The sequence below is a fragment of the Labeo rohita genome, chromosome 22 (assembly GCF_022985175.1).
Source record: "Labeo rohita strain BAU-BD-2019 chromosome 22, IGBB_LRoh.1.0, whole genome shotgun sequence".
NCBI lineage: Eukaryota > Metazoa > Chordata > Actinopteri > Cypriniformes > Cyprinidae > Labeo > Labeo rohita.
In genome coordinates this window covers 10,782,518-10,804,302 of record NC_066890.1, presented here as the reverse complement: position 1 = coordinate 10,804,302, position 21,785 = coordinate 10,782,518, and the positions used below count along the sequence as shown (strand labels likewise).

The following is a 21,785-nucleotide window of genomic DNA, read 5'->3' as shown; positions in this document are numbered from 1 at the left end:
CGAAACATTTGGTGAAGTTTTGGTAGTGACATCATTTTTTTTTTTCTTGGTTGTTATTCCATAAATTTGTCACTACCGAAACAGTTACTACCGAAATGTTTGCTCGATAGTGCCATAATTGATTTTTTTGGAACATTCGGTGAAGTTCCAGTAGTGACATCACTGATTTTTTTGGTGTTATTCCATTAATTTGTCATTACCGAAATAATTACGACCAAAACATTTGTAGAAATTTCAGTAGTGACATCATTGTTTTTTGAGTGTTATCCCATAAAGAGTGTTGTCCCATAAAATTGCCAGTCAGGACCAAAATATTTGGTGGAGGTTTTTTTGGGTGTTATTCCATAAATTTGTCAGTACCGTAACAATCACAACCAAAACTTTTAGAGGAGTTTTGGTAGTGACATCATTGTTTTTTGAGTATTATCCCATAAAGAGTGTTATCCCATAAAATTGTCACTATCGAAACAGTCATGACAGAAACATTTGGTGGAGTTTCAGTAGTAGAACCGATCCTCCCTATACGCAAAATATGCAAACTGCGAAGGTCACCCGAAACACCTTGCTTTCAAAGATGATTTTTTTTTAGTTTCGTTTTGAAGTGGGTCAGCGGTTATCAAAACATAAATGTTCAATTCTCTTAATGCGGTGCACTGTTGCCCTTTCTACGTAAAAATCAGTCAAATCATGTAATGTGAATGTCGTACAGTGTCTTGCTCGAGACAAAAAGCGCACCAAGCCGCGGAGGAGACAGTGTTTCTCAAGCGCTTTCCATAAGCGTGATTCGAGATGAAGTAAAACACGAACAAATGCGTTTCATGCATACAGTATATTTACATTCCATAAAATTCTACCGGTAATGACTGTTTTGAATGAAACTCCACCAAATGTTTCAGTAGTGACATCTTTGTTTTTTTCTTTTGGGTGTTATGCCATTAAATTGTCACTGCCGAAACACCCATGACCGAAACATTTGGTGAAGTTTCGGTAGTGAAATCATTTATTGTTTTTTGTGTTATTCCATAAATTTGTCACTACCAAAACATTTGGTGAAGTTTCGGTCCAAAACAGTCATTACCGAAACATTTGGTCGAGTTTACTGTACTGACATAATTTTTGGGGGGGTGTTATACCATAAAATTGTCACTACCGTAACAGTCATGACTGAACCATTTGGTGAAGTATCTGTAGAGAAATCTTTGTTTTTGGGGTATCCCATAATTCCAGCAGTGACATAATTCTTTGGGGGGTGTTATCCCCCAAATCATCACTACTGTAACAGTCACGACCGTAACAGTCACGACCGAAACATATGGTGAAGTTTCGGTAGTGACATCATTGTTTTTTAAACGTTATCTCATAAAGAGTGTTATCCCATAAAATCGTCACAACCGTAACAGTCACGACCAAAATATTTGGTGAAGTTTTGGTACTGACATCATTGCTTTTTTTGGGGGGTGTTATTCCATAAATTTGTCACTACTGAAACATTTGCTGGACTTTGAATAGTGAAAGTTTCTTTGTTTTTAAATTTGTCACTACCGAAATGTTTGGTGCAGTTTCGGTACTGAGATAATTTTTTTGGGGTGTTATCTCGTAAATTTGTCACTTCCAAAACATTTGGTGGAGTTTCGGTACTGACATAATTTTGGGGGGGGGGGGGTATTATCCCATTAAATTGTTACTACTGTAACAGCCACGACCGTAACAGTCACGACCGAAACATTTGGAGGAGATTCGGTACTGATATAATTTTTTGGGGGGGTGTTATCCCATTAAATCGTCACTACCATAACAGTCACAACCGAACATTTAATGAAGTTTTGGTAGTGACATATCCCATAAATTTGTCACTACGGAAACAGTTTCGGTACTGACATAATTTTTTTGGGGGGGTGTTCTTCCATAAATTTGTCACTACCGTGACAGTCGCGACCAAAACATTTGGTGAAGTTTCAGTAGTGTCATAAATGTTTTTACAACTTTGTCAATACTGAAACATTTGGTGGAGTTTCAGTAGTGACATCTGTAAGGTTTTTTTGGGTGTAATCCCATAAAATTATTACTACCTTATCAGTTACGAACAAACCATGTCATCAGTGTTTTGGTGGTGACACATAATCCCTTTATTTGGGGGAAATAAACAACATTTTAGTACAATTATGCAAAACCTGTATTTCAGTAGTGATTAAGGATGTGAGTTAAATAATAGTAATGTGACATAGGCGCTATTAAAACACTACTGTCACTACCAAAAATGTGCGGTCACTACCAAAACATGGGATGTTTTGTCAAAAATAAAATATATAATCTGACCCTCACAATAGTGACCGTAAAAAAGCTTTTCATTTATAAAGCTCTAAAAACCCTACTGACTGATGTTTTAGTGCACTTCATGAAAATATGGAAAAAATAAAGGATCTCGATATGTGCAGTTTCACATGATTAGTGCAAATTGTCACATGATCAGAGCAGTTTATTTCCAGTTTGCACTTTGAGAAGATGCCTGCATCAAAGCTCCAAAACGAAAGGCTAGTAAAGTATGATAACATAAAAATACGACAAAGATTTTTGGTACACATTATCTTAAGGGTGTCTACTGTCAATACATGAATTCACATATATTCAGTTTTGTTGAGTGTGGTCACAGAATTAGTAAGCAAGTTGATGTTCACAATAGTGACTGGTAGGATAACAGTGAACAGTGAACGTGTTAGTGAAAATTACAGTAAAATGTTGCAATGACAAAATATTGCACTAAATTAAAAATTCAAATGTTACAAAAATTTACAATATTAATGTTGTAATACTGGTAGCACTAATATAAGAATTTGATGTTCAATTTTGCAAAAAGGTAACAATTTTGAAATATGTTGATTTACTGATTTATTTATTTTTATTATTTTTTTTTAAATACATAATAGTAACACTAGAATGTGATCAAAGAGTTTAAAATAGCTGGGCTAAGATATATATAACAGTTTTTATTATAACTGCAGAAAAATGTTAATTCAGTACATACATTATCACAATATATATATACTACCGTTCAAAAGTTTGGGGTCAGTACATTTTTATTGTTTTTTTTTTTTTTTTTTTAAGAAATTAATACTTTTATTCACCAAGGATGTATTAAGTTAATAATTAAAAGTTTATTAAAAGTTCATAATAAATAATTTACATTGTTATAAAATATTTATATTTTGAATAAACACTGTACTTTTTAAACTTGTTATTCATGAAAAATTTACAGGTTCCAAAAAATATTTGGCAGTACAACTGTTGATATTATCCAACACTGATCATTCTAATAATAAATCCGCATATTAGAATGATTTCTGAAGGATCATGTGACACTTAAGACTGAGTAACAGCTGATAAACATTCAGCTTTTCATCACAGGAATAAATTCTACTTTAAAGTATGTTAAAATAAAATTCTATATTCTAATTCTATATTTTTAATCAAATAAATGCAGCGTTGATGAGCATAAGAGACTTCTTTAAAGACTATTACAAGTCTTACTGACCCCAAACTTTTGAACGGTATATATATATATATATATATATATATATATATAATGATATATGATATATGATATATATATATATAATAAAAATATATATAATAAACATTTGGTGAAGTTTCGGTAGTGACATCTTAGTTTTTTTGGGGGTGTTATTCTATAAATTGTCACTGCTGAAACAATCATGACCAAAATATTTGGTGGAGTGAAATCATTGATTGTTTTTTGTGGTATTCCATAAATTTGTCACTACCAAAACATTTGGTGATATATATATATATATACATATATATATATATATATATATATATATATATATATATATATATATATATATATATATATATATATATATATATATATAGGGTTTAAAGGGTTAAAAATTACACCATTTGGATATTTTCATGTCTGGGAATTTTTGGGGGTATTAAATGGGTTAATATAACTCTTCTAATTAAATTATTTTGGCATTGAAAATACAATATGAGAATTAACTGCACATTTACTAGAAATGTGTACGCTGTATATTAAACAATTTGCACACAATTTTTTTTCACATTTTTTTCCAAGACGTTTCCAACTCTGACTTTGAACCAGTTCTGTAAAACGGCTCTTATACGTCTTTACAATACAATCTCAGGCTGACACACTGTCTGTAGTATGAAGGAGTTCCTCAGGGTTCACTGCTGAGCCCTGTAGAGTTCTAGAACTTTACCCAGCATCCTCTTCGCGCTCAACATGGAGGAACTGACGGTGGAGGTCCGTGGCTCCAATGGAGCTTATTATAAGGTAAATACGCTATTTTCCCCCCATTCTCTGTTACTCTACACAAGCGTGTGTCTCTTAAGACAGCGAGGATGACAAAACCTTAAAGGAAAGATTGGAAAACGAGCCACATCATGTACTTTTGACGCGTATAAATAGTACTCAGTGTGTGTTAGCCGTTAGCCGGTTAGCAGCTGCGCCAGGATGATATTTAAAAAAGAAAAACAATACTTCACATAAGGCTAACCTTTATTTAACCTCGACTACAAATACAAAACGGGTCAGCGTTAGGAGAAACCGAGTTTGAAGGTTAAAATAACTGACTTTTGGTTTCAGTTTGTTTATCTGCTAAGTGATATTGAATATTATTCAGTCGGGGATCGGTTATGTCGTGTTTCAACGGTTTGATATAAACAAAAGCGCAATAAATGCTCCGATAGAAGGTGAAATTAATTAAATACTAATGTAAAAATCAATAATTGGACATTGCTGTTCATTACAAGCAAACATGTTGGTTTTACTATCGTTATAGTGAATCGCACAATAACCTATTAATCATCCAGAACCGTTTATAATGAAAACAAACTGTTTAGTTGAAGAAGTAAAATTGAAAAGTGGGTTCAAATGAGCTGAAGAGACGCCAGGAAGCTCATATTCATCATTTAAGGTGTGGTCAGAAATCATCAGATCATATGGAGCTTGTTTTCTCAGACCAGATTTTGATTTGAAGTCCTTTTCCAGTCCTATTGAATGTTAGTATTTTCTGTTACATCACACATAAATCTGTAGCTTTCTACTTTGAGTATAGGTTGATAATCATAAGTGGTTATTATTCGTCTCCATCTCATCCTGTAGTTATTCAGCGCTTGTGGTTTGCTCATGGTTATCTCAGTACATGTCAGCTGTTCACTTTCCATCTGCAGCTGTCATCCAGCGCAGCAGATATTTTAACGCCGGTCTATTTTGAGATGGGCTTTAAGAGATACCAACTTCCATTTTGGAGTCAGTTGCCGTTGAGAGCCAGTGCTAACCGACTAGATGAAGTCAAGTTGATTTTACATTTGATCGTTCAATGTGAACAAAACAGTGCTTCTTTTTGAAACATGTTGTAATGTTTTGCTCGCCAGAAAACAGTTTATGACTTGTACGTATAAACACACGTCATAAACAAGCGCTCTGACAGATTTAGTTATTTGTTGGACTGATTCAGATCATGTTGAGTGATTATTGGAAAAAGCTGGCTTATAAATGTCAAACTACACTGGTTTGTTCTTGTGTGATTTCAGCTAAAAACAATGTGAAAGTGTTTTATTTAATGTTAAAGTCTACTGAGTGTTTATATATATATATATATATATATATATATATATATATATATATATATATATGTATATATATATATATATATATATATGTATATGTATATATGTGTGTGTGTGTATGTGTTTTTTTTGTAATTTGTGGTATAAATGAATATTATATTACATTATACTTGTTATACATGTTATTGTTTTATTGATGTTTTGAATTGGCTTTAATTTTTTATATATATATATATATATATATATATATATATATATATATAATTTTATTTAAGTTTTTATGTAATTTAAGTTTTTGTAATATTTCAGCTTTATTTTAAAAATATTTTTTTATATAAAATATTTATTTTAATATTTCAGCTTTATTTCAGTTAACAATGTTTTATTTTGTAAAATATATATATTATTTCAACTAATTTTGTATTTTATATATAATAATTATATATTTTTTATAATATTTCAGCTTCATATATATATATATATATATATATTTAAACTTTATATCAATTAATTTTATATTTTATATAACATATTTCTGTTTTTTTGTAATATTTCAGCTATATATAATAATATATATATATATATATATATATATATATATATATATATATATATATATATATAATTTATTATTATTATTATTATTATTATTATTTATTACACAAATATATTTCTTATAAAATGCTGAAATATTAAATATATAATGATTTTATACAAAACACAAAGTAATTGAAATAAGATAGATATATTTATTATGTATTAATAAAAAATGCATATATAAAACTGATATATATATATATATATATTCTAATATTTCAACTTTGTTTTAATTAAGAAAAAATACAAATATATAAATTTATATAACATATATATATTTTTTCTAATATATATATATATTTTATAATTTAATATATATATAATTTTTAAATATTATTTAAATAGCATTATATTTTTTATTGATATTTTGAATTGACTTTTTATCTTTTATATTTATATATATATATATATGTATGTATGTATGTATATATGTATATGTATGTGTGTGTGTATATATATATATATATATATATATATATATATATATATAATTTGTATATTTTACTTAAACCTTTTTTTAGTTAGTTACCCAGACTAATTATTTAAACTATTTATACTTTATTTGATTTCAGCTTTATTTTAATGAACAATTTTTTATAACAATATAGTAACCCTACTTTGCCCTAAAATATCATTTAAAAAAAAAAAAAAAAAAAAAAAGTAAATAATTTCATCTGAATGACTTGTTTAGATTGTTTTTTTTTTTTTTTAAATAAATACTAGTTTTATTTTTTTTTTAAATAAATGTCATTATTCCAGGGCTTTGTCAAAGACGTTCACGACGACTCTCTCTCCATTTCGTTTGAAAATAAGTGAGTAGCAGCTAATAGTTTCCAATCATCACATTATTGCTTTAGAAATGAGTTTTGGTATAAATGAGCATCATTATATGAAAATGCTTTTCTCAGCTGGCAACCTGAAAGACAAGTTCCCTTCAGCGATGTGCGGTTACCACCTCCTGCCGACGGCAAAAAAGAGATCGCAGAAGGAGAAGAAGTGGAGGTGTGTAAATATGTTTTATTAGTAGTATTGCATAGTCTTTCCCAGCTGGAAGCAGCATGAAGCTTTCAACACGTGTTGTTTTGTGTTCAGATTTACTCCAGAGCGAACGAGCAGGAGCCCTGCGGCTGGTGGCTGGCTAAAGTGCGCATGATGAAAGGAGATGTAAGCGTGACTCTCTGTCTCACCAAACTTTCTGTTTCCTCTGAAGAGCTCCGAGTTCACTTTCACTTTTGTTTCCTGCAGTTCTATGTGATCGAGTATGCCGCGTGTGACGCCACCTACAACGAGATCGTGACGTTCGAGCGTCTCCGCCCAGTCAACCGCAATAAAGCTGTGACACAAAACACCTTCTTTAAGTGCGCCGTTCCTGTCCCAGAAGATCTCAGAGCAGCGTGAGTTTGGCCATCAGTATGGGGCAGTTAGGTTTCCCCGATTCACAGACAAGGCTTAAGCCTCGTCCTGGACTAAAATGAAACTTGCACTGACTGATCCTAAAATATATCAGTGCCTTTGTTTTGTTCTCATGTTTTGTTTCTAAGCACTTTTATAAAAATTACTGACATTTCCTTATTGAACTATGACCTAATCCTGGATTATTCTAAGTTCTGTCTGTGAAACCAGGCCTAAATGTTATATAATGTAGTATATAATAATTATATATTTTTAAATAAAATAGAAGCCGGCATTTGCATTTGTTGTTTAGTCTTTTTATCCAACAACTTTTGGATGATTTTATTATTATTTTTTAAATTTTATTATAGTTTTTACTGATGTTTTGATTAGCTTTTATTTTCAGTTTCTGTTTAGGTTAAATTTATTTTTAGTTAAGTTTTAGTTTTTATTTATTTGCAGTTATTTTCCAGTTTTATTTAAAAAAAAATATAGTTAATAAATATATATAAAAATAAAAAAATAATATAAAATATTTGTAATTAAAAATATTAAAAGAGTATTTTGTAATGTGAATATAAAACTTTATGTGAATGTAAAAAATGTGTAAATATAGTTTTGAAAGTTTATGTTTAAATTTAAGTTAAAATAAATATTGAAAATATAAAAATCTTTGAATTAGTTATAGTTCTGAATTAGTTCTAGTTTTCTTTTAAGTTAAAATATATAAAAAAAAATAAAAATCTTTTATATTTTCAGTTTCTATTTTGATATAGAATTTATTGTTAGTTAAGTTTTAGTTTTTATTTATTTCCATTTTTTTTCCAGTTTTATTTAAAAAAAAATTCTTTCAATTTGTAAACCATTTAATTAGCTTTTGTTTTTTTTATATTTTCAGTTTCCATTTAGGTTGAATTTATTGATAGTTAAGTTTTAGGTTTTATTTATTTCCAGTCTTTTTCAGTTTTATTTATTAAATACATTTCTAAATGTTTGAATTAGTTTTAGTTTTGAATTAAAATATTTGTTTAGAAATTAAAAAGTTTTGTAATGTGAATAGTAAAAAAATTAAAAGTTAAAAATATATTGAAAATATAACAATATATAATATTTTATATAGAAATATTAAAAATATTGTGTAATTTAAATGTTTAAAAAAAATGAAATTCTTTCAATTTGTAAACCATTTAATTAGCTTTTATTTTTTATATTTTCAGTTTCTATTTAGGCTTAATTTATTTGTAATTAAGCTTTAGTTTTTATTTATTTCCATTTTTTGTTTTCTTTCAAAAAAGTTAATAAAATATATATTGAAAATATAAAAATATAAATTTTTGATATAGACATTAAAAGTGTGTTGTGTAAAAAAAATCTCTATTTAGGTTTAATTTATTTGTAGTTTGTAAAAGCTTTAGTTTTTATTTCCGATTTTTCTAGCTTTCTTAAAAAACAGTTAATATATATTAAAAAATAGAAAAAATAAAATATTCTGTATTAAAAAGTGTATTGTGTAATGTAAATATTAAAAAAAAACAAAAAAACAAATTCTTTGAATTCATAAACCATTTAATTAGCTTTTATTTTTAGATTTTCAGTCTCAAAGGTTAAATTTATTTGGAATTAAGTTGTAGTTTTTATTTCCATTTTCCTTTTTATTTTAAAACGTTTCTGAAATTTATATTAAAAATATTAAAATAAGATAAATTCACCTATTGCATGAGTGTTGATTAAAACCATGAACTCACTTCTTCATTGCTCATGTTAGATGTGAGAGTGAACAAGCCCACAAGGACTTCAAAAAGGCGGTTGGAGCCATTCGGATTGTTTACAGCCCGGAGCAGAATGAACTGACAGTATTGGTGAGTCCCAGTTAAGCTCGACACTTCTGTAAGTGGGTCTAAATATGACAACAGCTTAATGAACATTATGTTCCTCAAACACCAGTCCATGAACGAAGCCACCGTCAAGCGCGTCTCCCTGCTGAGTGACATGCATTTACGCAGCATCCGCACCAAACTCATGCTCATGTCCCGCAACGAAGAGGCCACCAAACATCTCGAGGTAATGTCATTGTAAACTGTAACTAAATGAGTACAGCTGAGAACAAACTTTTGAGTCGGCTTGAGAAAGCCTGGTCTGAAAGTTTGAAGCAGTTGTACAAGTACGAAATTTAATGTTGCTATGAAGATTTAACACATTGCTTACATCATTTAACGTACTGTTAGCATGTTTTAGCATGATTTGCTTGTTGTTTGCATTTTTATAGGCTGATATACAATGTTGATTAACATGTTGTTAACATGTTAACATGTTACTAACATGTTGTTAGCATGATTAACAAGTTACTAGAGTGTTGTTAACATGATTAGCAAGTTACTAGCGTAATTCTAACATGATTAATGTTACTAACATGTTACTAGCATGTTGTTAACATGATTAACAAGTTACTAGAATGTCGTTAACATGATTAGCAAATTATTAGCATGTTGCTAGCATGATTAGCATGTTACAGGCTTGTTGGTAGCATGTTTCTAACATGATTAGCAAAGTACTAGCATGTTGTTAGCATGATTAACAAGTTACTAAAATGTTGCTAACATGATTAGCAATTTATTAGAATCTTGTTAACATGAGTAGCAAGTTGTTAACATGTTCCTAGCATGATTAGCATGTTACAATCTTGTTGCTAGCATGTTCGTAAGATGATTAACATGTTAGCATGTTTTTATCATGATTAGCAATTTACTAGCATGTTCTTAGCATGATTAGCAAGTTACTAGCATGTTGCTACCATGATTAGCAAGTTACTAGAATATTGTTAACATGATTAGGAAGTTATTTGCATGTTGCTAGCATGATTACCATATTCCAATCTTGTTGCTAGCATGTTTGTAACATGATTAGCAAGTTATTAGCATGTTGCTAGCATGATTACCATATTCCAATCTTGTTGCTAGCATGTTTGTAACATGATTAACAAGTTATTTGCATGTTGCTAGCATGATTAGCCAGTTATGATTAGCAAATTACTAGCATTTTCTAACATGATTAACAAGTTACAACATGCATGTTGCTAACATGTTTCTAACATGATTAGCAAGGTACTAGCATGTTACTAGCATGATTAGCATGTTACAGTCTTGTTGCTAGCATGTTTGTAACATGATTAACAAGTTATTAGCATGTTGTTAGCATGATTAGCAAGTTAATAGCGTAATTCTAACATGATTAACGTTACTAGTATGTTAACATCTTTCTAACACGATTAGCAAGTTACTAGCATGTTGCTAATATGATTAGCACGTTGCTAGCATGATTAACAAGTTACTAGAATGTCTTTAACGTGATTAGCAAAATTACTAGCATTCTGATAACATGATTAGCGAGGTACTAGCATGTTGTTAGCATGATTAACAAGTTACTACAATGTTGTTAACATAATTTACAAGTTGCTAACATGTTATTAGCATGATTAGCATGTTACAATCTTATTACTAGCATGCTTGTAACATGATTAGCAAGTTACTAGCATGTTGTTAGCATGATTAGCATTTTGTTAGCATGATTAGCATGTTACAAGCTTGTTGCTACCATGTTTCTAACATGATTAGCAAGTTACTAGCATGTTGTTAGTGTGAGTGGTAAGTTACAAGCTTGTTGCTAGCATGATTAGCAAGTTGCTAGCATGTTTCTAGCATGATTAGCATATTACAGCTATGTTGTTATCATGATAAAAAATGAAGCAAAAAAAAGTGTCCAAAACACATTTAAACCGTTTTAAATGAGTGTAGAGAGCTGCAGTCACACAGTCGTTCAGCTTAGGCTGTGTTTTTTAACTAGGGCGTTTGTTAATTAGGGAGTCAAACCGTTTAGATGCACCATAGGTCTCTTGTTTGTATAAAAGTTTTCACCCCCTCAATGGGATTTTAGGTGGATTTGATGGTCTGGTTTTTGAAAACCGTAAGCTGGATCAGTTCGAAAAGATAGAGTAACTAACTTCAGACCAGTCTGAAGGTCTGACCCGAGTTTGGTGGTTGTAGTTTTAAAGCTCTAGGAGGGATTTTAAAGTAGGGATTGTCACACTGTTTCCAATCCAAAATATGTAAATAAACAGTGAGCCAGTGATATTTTAGATAGACCTGTAATAATAACAGTAGCTCTGCACTTTGATTCACATTTTCAGTGTGAGATGTGTCTGTGTTTGTAGAGTACAAAGCAGTTGGCCTCAGCGTTTCAAGAGGAGTTCACAGTGAGAGAGGATCTGATGGGTCTCGCCATCGGGAGCCACGGCAGTAACATCCAGCAGGCCCGAAAGGTGCCGGGAGTGACCGCCATCGAACTGGACGAGGAGACGGGAACCTTCAGGATTTACGGAGAGGTGCGTCGACTTCTGTGCTCGCTGTCATTACATCATTACATTACATTACATCTTTGTAACAGATACTGTGCATTCTTCAATATCACATTACAGAGTGCTGAGGCCGTGCAGAAAGCAAGGAATTATCTGGAGTTTCTGGAAGATTCAGTGCAGATTCCTCGCAATCTTGTTGGTATGTGTTTGGTTTTTTTTCATTTTGAAACAGATTGTATAAAGCTTGAAGTTAATGTGAAGCAACTGTCTTATTCTAGTATTATTTCTGTTGTGTTCAGTGTTCATTAATGCATTAAATTAGCTTTACTTTATAACTTCAGTTTTTGTTCTAGTTCTAGTTTAAGTTTGAGCAATTCTGGTGTTTTTTTTTTGGCAGTAATTTATTTTTATTTCAGGTTTTTATTTTAATATTTCAACAAACTTATTTCAGTTATTTGCCAAGGCAAAATAAAATTTCAAATGTATATAAGGCAAAATTTGTAATGTAGTGTTTTTTTTTTTTTAACTATTAAGTCTTTCATATGATATTTGTTTTACTTTATTCTAGTTTTATTTCCATCACAGATGTTTTTTTAAATATATTTTTTGATAATTGTTTTTGTTTTATTTAACAGTAACCACATATTAGTGCAACAGTTTACTAGCAAGACTTTTTTTTTTTTTTTCTTAATAGGTTTTCATTTTGGCATTGATTTATTTTAATTTCAGGTTTAGTAATTGTAATATTTCAACAAACCTATTTTAATTAGTTACCAAGGCAAAATTTGTAGTTTTTTTTTTTTTTTTTTTTTTTTTTATTAAGTTTTTCATATGATATTTATATTTTACTTTATTCTAGCTTCATTTCTATCACAGATTTTTTGTTTTTTGTTTTTTGTTTGTTTAATAATGTTTTTTTATGGTTTTATTCTTTTAGTTTTTGTATTATTTAACGGTAACAACACTAGTGCAAAACTAAATTTTTATTTTTTAATAGGTTTTTTGTCATTATTTTATTCTAATTTCAGGTTTAGTAATTGTAATATTTCAACAAACTTATTTTCAGTTATTTTCAGTTGTGTTTTTTTTTTTTTTTTTTTTTTTTTTTTACTATGACGTTTTTCATATGATATTTATATTTTAGTTTATTCTACTTTTATTTCTATCACTGATTTTTTTAATATATTTTTAAAAAAATTTTTTAACAGTAACAACACTTTAGTTCAACAGTTTACTAGCAAAACTATTTGTGTTTTTTTTGTTTTGTTTTGTTTTTTGTTTTTTTTTTGCTTGCATTAATTAATGTTAATTTCAGGTTTAGTAATTTTAATATTTCAACAAACTTATTTCAGTTATTTGCCAAGGCAAAACCCAAAACTTTTGTGAGAGAACACAAAGACAAGAAATAGGGTTAATTTTTAGTGTCATGTTTGACTTTACCTGGCAAAATTATATTAACAAATCAAATTTTCCCTTTGTAGGAAAGGTTATTGGAAAAAACGGCAAGGTTATCCAGGAGATCGTGGATAAATCCGGCGTGGTGAGAGTGCGCATCGAAGGCGACAATGACAACAAACTCCCCCGACAGGAAGTACGTCACCTGAAAGTAGCACAAAAAGCATAACAGATCAATATACACACATGTAATAATGCATTTATTGTGTTTTGTTAATAGGGAATGGTGCCGTTTACATTTGTTGGTACGAAGGAAAGTATCAGCAACGTACAGGTCCTACTGGAATATCACATCGCTTACCTAAACGTAAGTATTAGAAGCCCATCAGCCGTAGCGATGAAAGGCCGCTGACGTGTTTGTGAAACTCAAGCGTTTGTTTGTGTTTTGCAGGAAGTGGAGCAGCTGCGACTGGAACGGCTGCAGATTGATGAGCAGCTGCGGCAGATCGGGATGGGTTACAGGCCCGCCCCAAACCGACCCGCCGATAAGGACAAGGGCTACGCCACTGAAGAGAGCACATCCAACACCCATATCAACCGCTCGTACTCCGGCAGGGGCCGTGGGCGCCGGGGGCCCGGCTACACGTCCGGCTACGGTAAGGCTTCTGTTTGAAAACTGGTAGTTTTTAGCTGAATTATCGCTATCAAAATAAAAGTCCAGTTTATGACATATCAGCCAAATGAGCACTAATTTATACAACATATTTTTCCTGCACAGGCACTAATTCGGAGCATTCGTACGCCTCGGAGACCGACTCTGAGCGCAAGGAAGAGCTGAGCGACTGGTCCATGGCAGGAGAGGAGCCCGAGCGCAACCCCAGACAGCAGAGAGACAGCAGGAGGAGACCGGGAGACGGCCGGGGCAGGGGACGCGGAGGACCCGGGGGCCGAGGACGTGGCTCAGGAAGAGGGGCGTCCAACTCCATTAGCTCAGGTATACTGGATCCCCTCAGCCTTTTATCAGGAACTCATTCACCAGCACAGATTTTAGGGCAATATGAAATGTGTTTCATTTTGCCCCAAATTCAGTGTTTTTAATTGTATTTTTTTCTGGATTCTGTTTGAATGGTTGAAATAAATTAATATATCATTTCAAGAACTTAATAATTTATCAACATTTTAACTTTTTTTTTTATCAACGTTTTTTGTTTTTTTTTACATTAATTGTGTGTTGTCTGTTTAATTTGTGTTGATTTTATTTGAATCTAGATTTATTATGGAAAATAGTGGTGATCAAAATTAATGTAAAAAAATAAATAAATTAATGCATATAAAACAATGTAATCTTTCAAAATATCAACTGAAAATGTAACAATTCCTTGTGATATGCTTTTATGTTTAAATTAATTGTATTAATAATAATAATAATAATTATTATTATTATTAATATTAATTTAGGGCACTGTGAAATCTGTTTTATCTTTCTGGACTCTGGATTTTTTTTTAATGGTTAAATTACATTTTATTAGTGAAAAAAAAAAAACAAGTCTAATTAATTAAAATGATGAAACTTCTAAAATTTAACATCAGTTTATTAAAAGAGTAACATAAATTACATGTTTAGGGCTCTATTAAATGTTTTGTTTTTTCTAAATAAAAAACAAATTATTTGAATGCATAAAAGCAACTTAATTTATTATTAATAATATTAGTTTATTAAAATAATATTAGTTTATTTAATTACAATATTTACATTTTTCTAGTTATCAGATGAAGGCATAAAATATTCTCCATCATCATTATGTCCTTTATTTAACCAGGTAAAAAAAAAAAAAAAAAAAAAAAAAAAAAAATATATATATATATATATATATATGCATTTAATGCAGTTAATTAGTATAATATGACCATCTTTTTTTAACTTAAATGAGGTAACAAATTAATAAATTGCTGGAACAAATTCTTCATTTGTGGCCACAATATAATTTTTTGTTTGTTTGTTATTTCAGAAACAATTAAATATCCATTTTCGTCTGAAAAATATCTAATCTAATCTAATCTAATCTAATATAATATAATATAATATAATATAATATAATATAATATAATATAATATAATATATACACTACCAGTCAAAAGTTTTTGAACAGTAAGATTTTTAATGTTTTTAAAGTGTTTTTAAAATATTCTCTCTTCTGCTCACCAAGGCTGCATTTATTTGATCCAAAGTACAGCAAAAACAGTACAATTTTGAAATATTTTTACTATATAAAGTAATTGTTTTCTATTTGAATATACTGTAAAATGTAATTTATTTCCGTGATCAAAGCTGAATTTTCAGCATCATTACTCCAGTCTTCAGTGTCACATGATCCTTTAGAAATCATTCTAATATGCAGATTTGCTGCTCAAAAAACATTGATTATTACTATTATTATGTTAAAACCAGCTGAGTAGCATTTATCTGAAATAGAGATCTTTTGTAACATTATAAATGTCTTTATCATCACTTTGGATCAATTTAAAGCATCTTTGCTTCCTGACTCCCAAGCTTTTGAATGGTATCGTGTATAATGTTACAAAAGCTTTTTATTTCAGATAAATGCTGATTTTTGGATCTGTATATTCATCAGATAACCCTGAAAAAATGTACTCAACTGTTTTCAACATTGCTAATAATCAGAAATGTTTCTTGAACAGCAAATCAGCATATTAGATTGGTTTCTGAAGGATCATGTGACACTGAAGACTGGAGTAAAGATGCTGAAAATTCAGCTTTGATCACAGAAATAAATTACATTTTACAGTATATTCAAATAGAAAGCAGTTATTTTAAATAGTAAAAATATCACACAATATTACTGCCTTTGCTGTATTTTGGATCAAATAAATGCAGGTTTGGTGAACATTAAAAATCCTTTGACTGGTAGTGTATATAATATTTGGTAGCATGTATTTTAAAAACAAACTTCCAAAACTAAAGTTTTTGCACAGGCAATTAAAATAAAACGTTTGTTCTTTTTTCCCACGTACATGTTATATTACGCAGTAAATATTCATTTTAGTTCTTGTCTTTCACGTCAGTCCTGAAAGATCCAGATGGGAACCCCTACAGTCTGTTGGACAACACCGAGACAGATCAGACAGCAGACACGGACGCCAGCGAGTCCCAGATGAACACCAACCGCCGCAGACGCTCCCGCCGTCGCCGCACGGATGAAGACACCACCATCATGGACGGCATGAGCGAATCCGACAACGCCTCCCTCAGCGAGAATGGGCTCGGTAAGCAGGATATTTACCTCATCCCACTATCTAAAATGAAGTCTAGAAACAAATTCAACTGCAGTACATACACATATCGCAAAACCAACAGCTTGTTCACAATTTATAATCCCAAAATTTTAGATTAAAATAAATGTAAGTTTTTTTGGTTTTTTATTGACTAATAACACGACAAATTCCATAGTCTGCAGCCAGCTTGGAAAAAAAGTTGTCAGTATTTAAGGTCAGGCTTTGCACCGGTGTCTTGTAGATGATGCTGAAGCTAAACCCCAGCGGCGCAATCGTAGCCGCCGCCGCCGTTTCCGCCCTCCCGAAGAGAGGCAACCAAGTACCGGTATGAATTAACACTGGGTTTGTGTGATCCAAACCGCATGGCACTGATCGCCTGCAATAACATCAGGACTTCAAATTAAACCCTCATGATTGAGATCACAACAGCCTGTGGCAAATAAAGAAAGGTTTCTCTTTGTTCATTCTTTAAAGGAGAAGTCCACTTCCAGAACAACAGTTCACATATAATGTACTCACCCCCTTGTCATCCAAGATGTTCATGTCTTTCTGTCTTTCTGTCTTCTGTCGTAAAGAAATTGTTTTTTGAGGAAAACATTTCAGGATTTTTCTTCATAAAATGGACTTCATTGGTGCTTCATTGAACTTCCAAAATGCAGCTTAAATGCAGCTTCAAACGATCCCAAATGCGGTTGATCCCGGCTGAGGAAGAAGGGTCTTGTCTTGTAAAACAATCAGTTATTTTTAGGGTTGGGTATCGTTAGAATATTGTTGATTCTGATTCTTTTTGATTCTCAGTTTCGATTCCAATGTGAATAAAAGATGATATCAAGCATATTTATTCTGTTTCTTTTTTTGCTAAACATTTAGTTGCAGCTAAATACCATAAACAAAATTCAACAAGCTACATAAAAACAAGATTCATTTAAAGTGGTCATCGGATGCCTATTTTCCACAAGTTGATATGATTCTTCAGGGTCTTAATGAAAAGTCTCTAATATACTTTGATTAAAAATTCTCAATGGTTGTGTAAAACAACACCCTTTTTACCTTGCCAAAATCAGCTCTGCAAAAATCATCTTATTCTAAGGGGCTGTTCCTTTAAATGCAAATGAGCTCTGCTCGCCCCGCCCCCCTCTTCTCTCTGTGGAGTGACGAGCCTGTTTACTTTAGCCACATTTAGCCGCTAAACTTCCTAACTACCACGTTATAAGGAAAGGCGATCGCAAAGATTCATGAAAAACCCTTGTACTCACTTCTGCTGTAAGTGAAGCTGGATCATGAATGATTTGCGATAACATAGACGGATATATGTAGATCGGGAGGCGCATTCCCTTCACAAACAAACATAATCTACTGCATCTTCAGCGGCTCAGATGTCGGGAGTAAATGACGACCACTATGTTCATTATTACATCCAGCAACACAACACCTCAATCGCTCAATCGGAGATATTCTTGTCTAACTTACATCCCTGCTCCGGCATCGAAACAATGGAGGTCTGACTGTTACAGCTGATCTGAGGTAAAACGCTCATGTCAATCAACTATCGTGGGTGTGATGCCACAATGACAGGCATCTGAGAATGGCTCGATTTGAAAAAGGGAATATTATTTTTACAGATTAATTAAAAACCACTGCATGGATTTTTATCATTATAGTGTAGATTTGTACATACACTGCCAACACACATTAATGTTCAAACAACATGAAAAAGTGAACTTTGCAAAGTGTTTGCAAAATATAGCTGTGTGATTCTGGATAAATTGGGTTGTTGTTGATTTTTAAATGGAAGTTGTGGTTCTCTTACGATTCTGAAGAACAAAAACATTAGACAAATAAACTAAATCACATGTAGGCCTAATTTATAAGTAAACGATTCAGTGATTCACTCAAGATTTACTTGGTTTATTACTGGATGAATCAGTGTTTTTGAATGAATAATCAAAGACAAATACATCATTAACAGCCCCCTTTCGCCATCTACTGGCATAACAACGTAATCAATAAATCTTTAACATTATTTGAAATGTCAAATTAACTTTTAGAAGGATGATTCACTCTGTTTTGCTCTCTATCGTACATATCAGAGTTTACATCCAAACTATGAACTTTTATTCCAATTCTTCTGTGATTATTTAAATGTTTGTAACACAGAAACAATCAACTGGGAATCTGTTTCATTCATATACATAACAGTGGCTCGCTTTAGGTCAGCGGCAGCACGGACACAGATTTAAATGTTTAAATCACACTAGTATGATCGTACGGAAGAAAGGTTGAGGAATCAAACAGACAAACCTGTAATTTAGGAACTGAGTCACGTTGGTATTTGAATCGTGTTGTGATCTTTAACAATCCGTTAAATTAAAATGACGAGACAATTATCCCACAAGACGAGACGAGATTTGTAAACTTTTCTTAAGAAATCCTCAGTGATGACATATATAGGGAAAATAGTCTTTTATTCAACTGAAAAAGACAAAATGCAAAAAAATCAACATACTCTAACTGTCTTGAGCCAGAATACACAGAGTTCAGGGAGAGAAATGCAAGACGAGGCAAGTATATAAATTGTATTATTTTTAACGAAAATAACCGATCGTTTCGCTAGATAAGACCCTTCTTCCTCAGCTGTGATCCTTTACAACCGCATTTGGGATCATTTAAAGCCGCATTTAAACTGCATTTTGGAAGTTCAAAATCGGGGCACCATATCAGTCCATTATATGGAGAAAAATGCTGAAATGTTTTCCTCAAAAAACATAATTTCTTCACGACTGAAGAAAGAAAGACATGAACATTTTGGATGACAAGGGGGTGAGTAAATTATTTGTAAATTGTTATTGTGGAAGTGGACTTCTCCTTTAAGGCATTGAATGTTCATCTGGAACATGAATTTAAACCGGTTGCTCAATTCCAAATAACATTGTTTTTAATGCTGGGTATTAATTTGCATGGTTTATGTAAACGCATGTAAGTCTTTTACCTCAAAGGAGTCGTTTACCTACGAGATTCTGATATTTGCTCATCGTCCAACTGCTCTTTTCCAAAGGGAAAGTGAATCTTCCTTTCCACACCTGTTCTTGAATCTCTGTTTTTACATGCACATATTCAAATTTTGCATATTAGATCATGGTTCACTTTCAGGTGTGAGGTTTCTTGTGTCTTGCAAACATGGGCAAGATTTCCGAATTTAACCGTCGGTCTGTTCCTATATTTGGTTTAAGAATAATAAAGCTGTTTAGTAAGTGAAATCATTGGTGTTTCTTGCAGTTACAGTGGCTGACTACATATCACGAGCCGAATCTCAGAGCAGACAGAGAAACCCAAGAGATCTGAGGAAGAACAAAAAGGATATGGTGACTATATTTCTTGTTTTATTTCTCTCTGTGATTAGTTTTAAATTGTAGAATGGGTGCGCAATATTAATGATATTTAATCATGATGATTGACATTTGTCTGTCTGTCTGTCTGTCTATCTATCTATATCTGTCTATAGAGAGAGAGAGATTAAATGTTTTTCTATAGCAGATTTCAAAAGAAATAATTATTCATTTTTGTGTGCAGTGCATTATCATGTTGTGATCAGGGTTATTATACAGTAGTTAACTAAAACAACAGCAAAATGTTGTGTGTATATATATATATAGAGAGAGAGAGAGTGTGTGTGTGTATAGTGTCTCAGTTTGATGCCAGTCAGTATTTCCTAAATATTCCTCAGTATTTACTAAACCTAAATGAAAAAAATATAAAACAAAAAACTATATAGACATAAAAAAAAATACTTAAAATGGCAAGGATTATTTATATATATTTTAGTGCAGTACATTTCCCATATTTATATTGATTTATATTTATATTATAAATGTTTTGTTTCAGTTTGATGCCGAAGGCAACATTCCTCATTTTTTATTTTGTTAACTGGATGTACTAAAACTAAAAAACAATTAAAAAAAAATAATATAGACATAAAAAAAATAATAATAATACTTAAAATGGCAAGGATTATTTCTATATATTTTTGTACAGTACATTTCCCATATTTATTTATTTATATTGATTTATATTTTTTAATATATTATAAATTTGTTTCAGTCGTTTCTCATTTTTATTTTGTTAACTTGATGTACTAAAACTTAATTCAAAATTCCTAAAAACAATATATACATATTAAAAAAAATAATACAATAAGGTGTTAACTGAAACAAAAAAAAAAAGTACTTATAATAAATTTAAACTAAAATGTTTTCCATATATTTTTGTATCTATACTTTTTTACATTTTATTTGTTTATTAATATGTGTTGTATCAGTTTGTTGCCAAGGGAACATTTCTCATTTTGTTCACTTAATGTACTAAATTAAAAACGGTCAATGAAAAGATATAAAAATAACAACTAATTTGAAATAATAGTATTGAATTCAAAATAATAAATTTAACTTCAAATAATAGTGTGTCAATAATACCAAAGTAACACATTAAGGCTGTAATGGCTGAATGAACTTGTAGCATATACAAACCGTTTGTTTTACTACAGTTTGTAAAAAAGTGGTTTAGTTTAATAATATCACTTATTTATCATGTATCTACTATAATGTAGTCTAAATGTTTTATTATATTGGTGCATCTCTACTCTAAGGTTATATTGATCGGATATTGATTTTATTTTGTAAAAACACTTATTCAGTGATCACCACAAACAGCTGGACTAGTCATAGAAACCCATTGCTGTGTTTAGATTGCGGCTGAGTGAAGAGTTTTGCTGTTTTGCGTCGTCCACAGGGTCAAGTGGACTTCATATCGGAGCACAGCCCGACTGAAGCCGTGAGCAACGGCCCCACCAAAGCAGACGATCAGAGCAAAACACCACACGCTTCCGCCGAGGAGACGCCCAAAGCCAAGCCAGCCGTCGTCAACGGAGTCTCCTAATCAGTTCGGTTCAATTCTCCAAACTCATAACCTTTACGATTTACAATAGTGCTTGTACAAGCTTGCCAAAGATAGACGTACGGACTTCCACATTCTCGATTGCACTTTTCAGTTCCTTCACTATGGAACAGATAATTACAATGGAAAAAAAAAATTATGAGACAAAAAAAGAAAAAAAAAAAAAAAACAACCTTAAGTCACACCTGTGTT

General features: G+C 31.3%; 1 protein-coding gene across 2 annotated transcripts; it reads left to right on the top strand.

Annotated features, from left to right (window-relative positions):
* Positions 1–4,184: 4,184 nt before the first annotated feature.
* Positions 4,185–21,765, top strand: fxr1 (FMR1 autosomal homolog 1). 2 transcript variants are annotated; one of them, XM_051094780.1, is made up of 17 exons: positions 4,185–4,315; positions 6,970–7,022; positions 7,119–7,212; positions 7,303–7,374; positions 7,456–7,604; positions 9,368–9,461; positions 9,547–9,663; positions 11,810–11,980; positions 12,074–12,152; positions 13,435–13,544; positions 13,629–13,715; positions 13,800–14,004; positions 14,127–14,342; positions 16,434–16,634; positions 16,885–16,968; positions 19,920–20,005; positions 21,429–21,765. In XM_051094780.1, the coding sequence occupies exons 1-17, from the start codon at positions 4,265–4,267 to the stop codon at positions 21,573–21,575; spliced, it is 2,016 nt and encodes a 671-aa protein (XP_050950737.1). In that variant the 5' UTR covers positions 4,185–4,264; the 3' UTR covers positions 21,576–21,765. The 2 variants fall into 2 exon arrangements, with proteins under 2 accessions (XP_050950737.1, XP_050950738.1); XM_051094781.1 differs by lacking the exon at positions 16,885–16,968.
* The last annotated feature ends 20 nt before the right edge of the window (positions 21,766–21,785 follow it).

Excerpts from the sequence above, each read along its gene's own strand:
- fxr1 (XM_051094780.1), top strand. The coding sequence starts at position 4,265 with ATGGAGGAACTGACGGTGGAGGTCCGTGGCTCCAATGGAGCTTATTAT. Across the intron at positions 11,981-12,073 it reads CCTTCAGGATTTACGGAGAG|AGTGCTGAGGCCGTGCAGAA; the intron begins GTGCGTCGACTT and ends ATCACATTACAG. Across the intron at positions 16,635-16,884 it reads CCTCAGCGAGAATGGGCTCG|ATGATGCTGAAGCTAAACCC; the intron begins GTAAGCAGGATA and ends GGTGTCTTGTAG.